Here is a 5919-nt window from a genome sequence, read left to right on the forward strand (position 1 = left end):
CTAAAGAAGCCACTGTGAGATAACCCTGTACGAGACAAATTACATTTGGGACTTAGTACAGATGCAACTACCAGTGATGCCCTTTCTTATCTAATTAGATTCATTACAGAAGTTTTACAGTTCGCTACCTAACTAAATTCATTGCAATCTCAGAAGGGCTCCGCAAACCTGGCTAGGTGGCCGCATTGTTGAAGAAACTGTCCCCGGTGAGCAGGGAGAATACTCGAAGAGTGCAGACACCAAAACAAGGCCATGGTCAATGTGGCACCTCTCGGCCCATAACGGGATGCCTGAAACATAAGTGTTTCTCCTCGGTATCAAGAAAAAGCTAAATTCATTGCAAAAGTTTTATGACCAGGCTTCAGATGAAGGCTCTGCTTGGAGCTTAACAGCTCCCCAGATGTCTTTTCATGAACCCAATATGAAAATATTGGCACTCACTATACAGACAAAGGAGCTCACACCCCTTAGATTTAGCATATCCTAGTTTGAAAGTGTGGCTTCAAAGAAGAAGCCACTTCATTGAGGATCATCTCCTCAAATCCTCATAATTATTTTTCCCAAGTTGCCAACTTCAGTTTGAGGAAGAGAAAAAAAAAATAGAATGAGCTTGACATGTTAAAATAGCCACTATTAGCTAATAATAAACTTTTTATATGTTGTATATCATCCCCAGATTGAATGATTGAAAAGAAGCTATAACCGGAGTGAAAAAATGGTAGCCATGGCACGAGGAAAATATTTGTGCACTTAGAAACTGGACAAAAGAACACAGGAAAATAAATGCAGCCAGGAACCATTGGATGGGATTAGGAATGTATGAGTCTAGTAATTATTTATACCAAATTAAGGGGTTTATTGGATAAGCTAAACCATTAATCCTTGGATTGGTCCTCTTGTGTAAAAGTTCAAAGGGAGATTAATAAACAGAAGTATTTGATTTCCGTCTGGTGGAAGCTCAAAATGCAAAAGCAATGAGGAAAACATGTTAAGACTGAACAATTTTCTCCGTCCTATACCGTACCCTTCTTTGAAGGGGAGATAAAGAGAGCTTGAGGATGGAAATGGGCCCTAAGGATCTCAAGAATTGTGGAAGGGGCTGGCTCAGCTAAAGCAGGCCTGGGTTAACTTAGCAGATATCCCCTATCAGAGTAAAAGAATCATATTACCATAGTATAAGATGGACCTGGAAGAATATACAGATTAGTCACTATCTTCCTCATCATCCCTTGTTATAATCATATCATCTATGATTCTTCAAGCTATTATATATAGGTGACAGGCCTCTTCCAAAGCTTTTTTCCTTTTCTGAAGTTGTTTATTCTTTGTGTACATGGCTAAAAAGAGGTCTTTAAACTATAATCGCAAAAAAGCCTGAACCCTAATAATTCTGTGATCTCACTACAAGAAAAGGGAAAATAGCGACACTTGGAAAAAACTCATTGCATTTAACTAAACCAAACAAGACAAGCATATAAAACACAAAATGTCAATTATACTTTTGTTCCTCGAGTCAAATTCAAAAAATGAATGTGCAAACCAAAATTCATCTGAATCAATTTTCTCAACACAAAAAATATTGTCTGTACATGATTATGCGATGTCACTCTATGTGAAGAATTTTGCAGTTTCTATGTTAATACAAATTGAGAGTCAAAGTATCAACACATCCAGCATTAAGAAGAATGGCTGAGAATCATACAGGAAGAAACCTTATTTGTTATGAATCCACAGAACTATGAAGCCACAACAAATTAATCACTAGATATATGCGTACGTCCCGTACCAAAGAACTGTGAGCATAATAACATAACGCTGATGGAAGTAAGTAGCTTATCAAATGGACACAGGGCAAAGGCATGTGGTGAAATATGGGTATGGACTATGGAACATAATATCAGTAACTCTGAAAAGAGTGAAGCGCCCCACCTCCAAGGACATATATGATTAACATATAGCCTTGTTATTAGATCTGTGAGAACTTAGACAGGTTCAGTATGAAATTCTTTCAGTCCATAGGTTAAGAAATAATTGTGTTAATATTTAATGGTCCCAATATGCCTTTGAACATCTCTTTGAAAGCTTACAAGGAGACTTGTCAGTAAGCATCTACTAAGCTTTTAGCAATGTCACAGGCATGACGCTAACATGTATGAAAGGAAAAATACAATATAGACACTCTTCCATCATCCTGCAAAGAGGAAATAGTTCCAGGCTATTTCCTCTACATACCCATGCCATACAACATCCCAGATTACGAGCTAGCATACTAGTTATCTAATGGCTACTCCATTGCACAACTTCTATGACATGTTCAGCCACTGTTCTGCACTGTGTCAACCCCAAAAGCACATTCACAAGCACATCCCGCCATTCTCTTCTTTTGTGACAAATACAAGAGTAAGATTCATGTGACTATTCAACTGAATGAACTTCAAAGATACCATAGATGTAACAGTGACTGGATCTGCTGCAATGAGTATCATGTTCCTTTTATTGATCGATTTCATTCAGTCGGTATCTTAATCTTAAGTTCATAATTTATCAATGCCACCATTAGAAAACAGTCATACAGAAAAGATGTAAGACATCAAAATAAAATTATTAAGTGACATAAATAATGGAGTTTGTAATCTGTGGAACTGCTGACTTAATCTAGTCCCTAATTAATCTAGTCTCTGAGGCAAAACTCTCAGAAACAATATAAAACCAGCAAGGTGAAATTCAATACAACACATCAAACAATTTGATCAACCATCCTCAAGATAAAAAGCCCTGCTAGAAACTACTTTTCAGGAACATGCATACTCTATCACTATTCACCTCCCAATAAATGTAATATCTCGTTAGCACCAGTAATTCCAAAAACCATAAAATCCAAGAAACAATTTTGACAATGTAAGGGAGAGCATCAACCATTCTCACTCTATACACACCCCGCTGAGCCTAGTCTGCCAGCTTCACAAGGCGATGAAGGGTACCCCTGGCCAGTCTATTTCCAGGATCAATCTTCATCACCATCCTCAAGTCCTCAGCTCCAAGCTTGTATTTTTCAGTGCTCTCATAGAGAAGCGCGCGCTGGAGAAGAACCGAAATGTTCTCGCCGTCTTGCTGGAGGACCTGCATTTTGTCAACAGGACACACTAAGACTACCTAGAATGTGCAGAACCACGTCGGAAAATGAGATTCCGATCATAACACACAAAATCATTCCAACAACCTAAATTTTCCAGTACCTTCGAACAATCTGTAATAGCCTTCTTATACTCTCCCGCTTCTTTGTAACAAGAAGCTCTACAAGACAAAATCTCCACATTGGATGAATTATCACCTGCCTTCTCAAAGAGCGCAACTGCCCACGATAACCATTTGATCGCGTCGGCAAACTGGCCCTGTTTGTAGTTCTCTAATCCCTTGGATTTAGACATTGAAGCCGTCACCCCGGCGGGTGGTGGCGGTAGCCCTTCCAGTTCAGTTGTGCCTGTATCAATGCTCCCACCAAACTCTGAACCAATGTCCCAGTCATCAATTTCAGACGACGGTTGAGGTTGGTTAACAGCACCTTGAGCTACCGAAGCAGAGGACGAGGATGACAATGCTGCAAACAATGTGTCCAGAGGATCAACACCACCGGATTTTCCCATTTGAGTTGGAATTCCGAATGAATCAGACGGCTTCGGAGTAGAAAAATGAGGGGGTACTGATGATGATTTGGCCGCAGCAGAAGCGTGCTGGAACTCCCCGGATTCTGATCCCAAATCGGAATTCTTCACCGAGGCATTGGATTGTTGAGTAGCAGGAGGCTTTCTGGAGGCAAAATCCGCCAAATAACCGAATGGGTCACTCCCTATTTTCGTAGATGCCGAAACACCGGCATTCTGCTTGAGCTGATTCATAGGCACATGACCAGAATTACTAGAAGGTCGCCAATTGCCCGCCCCCAAAGAAACGAATGGATCACCACCGCCGGCCTTCGAGAACGAAGAAGAACCATTGTTGGTTTGCTGGGACTCCGATACAAAACTCCCCAAACTCTCCGAAGACCGCGAATTGCTCGACCCCAAAGGATTCGGTTTTGGGATCGATCCCGCCAAATTCCCCATGGAAAACGATCCCCTGGGAGCAGAGTCCTTGAGGGGCACATTGGAGCTCCTTCCTTGACCAAGCGCGGTGCCCACCAGATCGCTGAACAAATTCGGATTCGTCTCCCCGATCCCCAACTGGCTCCCGAGCTTCGAAGCCGAAGAAGGGTTCGGCTGCTGCGACCAACTCCGGCCGAGGATGTCGCCCACCATCGACGTCGGGCCGGTGAGGCTTCCGATCCCGGCGTCCTTCGACCCGAATTGCGCCGGAGAAGGCTGGTGAGTCCAAGAAGGCTTGTTCGGCGCCGAAGACGGGGGAGGGATTCTGGAATAAGAAAAGGAAGAGAAAGAAGAAGATGATGATGAGTTCTGCGCCCTCTGATCGTTCAACGATTTCGCAGATTGCCGATTGGGGAGGCCGAAATCGAAATCGAAGCTCTTGAGGGATGCGGCAGAGGCCGCACCTCCGATCTGTGCACCACCATTGTTTATCCTTCTGGCGTTCGAATTCATGGTGGTGTTCGCGATTTTCGATCCAAATGCCGTAATTCTCAGAGATGGGAGAAGAGATTCATCAACTCGCAATGAACCACCCAAAGAACTCGGATCAATGTAACGCGATACGTCCTTTATGTAATGAGATATCACAGGATCAACAGAAACATGCATGAATTTCACAAACGCAAGAAGAAGAAAACGAGAGACGACCAAAGAGATGGGGTTAGAGCGAGAAAATGGATCGAGAGAGAGAGAGAGAGAGAGAGAGAGAGAGAGAGAGAGAGAGAGAGAGAGGGAGAGGCAGGCAACGGTCCACCTGTTCTCCTCCTCTCTCCGGTTACACTCAAAACGACAGGGGAACCGCGTTTTTGGCTAGGGGTGCAAATGGGTGGTACTCGGACCGGATCTTACCAGATCTGAATCTAAATCCGAAATATAAATAGTAATTTCGAATCTGAATCCGGATACCAATCAGATTCGAGGAGGTATGGTTGAATCTGAATCCCAAATACATGTGGTAATGGTGGATCCCGAAAAAGTAGAACAAAAACAAGTTATTTACATGTAACAAATTTAAAATATAATCGGGTCGGATTTTATCGGATGAGCTCAAGATCCAACTTGAAATGCTGACCCAAAACCGACTCAAATTCAAAAATAATCCCATTTGACATATCTGAATGTATATTCAGATCTTATTTAAAGATCCATATCTTAAAAAAATATGTGGGACTCAGATCCGTTTGTAGCCCTATTTTGGGCACAGTGACGAGTGAGTTGCTGTCGGGTAGGGTCGGGTTGGGTGGGGTTGGATCAAGTCTGGGTGATTAGGTGAATCCATAGTGACAAATATATCGAGATTTATAAAAATCTTGCGATAATGTCCCAAGAAATTACTTGAACGTTTTAATGGGTAATTTCTTGTGATATATTTAAAATATCATGATTTTTTTTGTCAAAACATTAATATTGTGATTTAAATGCAATATTTACGTTTTTAACAGTTATTTATCACAAAAATTTTGTGTGCTTTTATTTTTTAAAAACTTGTATTCTTATTTTCTTATAAAATTTAATTTTATATATTTATTTATTTATTTTTTATTGCCAAGATTTTGTCAAAAAATGTGAGATTTTTTTAAAAAAAATCAAATTCTTGTGAGTTCTTTATTGCGGATATTTTATCGTTAAACTTTTCTCACTATGGGTGAATCACACATGCCAGCCTCATGAGAGGCACGGGTGGGGGAATGGCGCACACTGACATAATCCCGATATGTACGGATATTATTTTTAATATTTTAATAAAGATCTGTGTTTTTTATTAAGACCCAGGTCT

The 5919-nt window shown here is 41.0% G+C and overlaps 1 protein-coding gene across 1 annotated transcript; it reads right to left on the minus strand.

The window, feature by feature from the left end:
* Nucleotides 1-2574: 2574 nt before the first annotated feature.
* LOC149842748 (uncharacterized) lies at nt 2575-4913 on the minus strand. Its single transcript, XM_090001559.1, has 2 exons — nt 3237-4913; nt 2575-3120 (listed from the first exon to the last, which is right to left on the minus strand). The coding sequence occupies exons 1-2, from the start codon at nt 4749-4751 to the stop codon at nt 2947-2949; spliced, it is 1689 nt and encodes a 562-aa protein (XP_089857685.1). The 5' UTR covers nt 4752-4913; the 3' UTR covers nt 2575-2946.
* Between the last annotated feature and the right edge of the window lie 1006 nt (nt 4914-5919).

The sequence above is a fragment of the Nuphar pumila genome, chromosome 3, assembly GCF_984573655.1.
Source record: "Nuphar pumila chromosome 3, dmNupPumi1.hap1.1, whole genome shotgun sequence".
Lineage (NCBI taxonomy): Eukaryota > Viridiplantae > Streptophyta > Magnoliopsida > Nymphaeales > Nymphaeaceae > Nuphar > Nuphar pumila.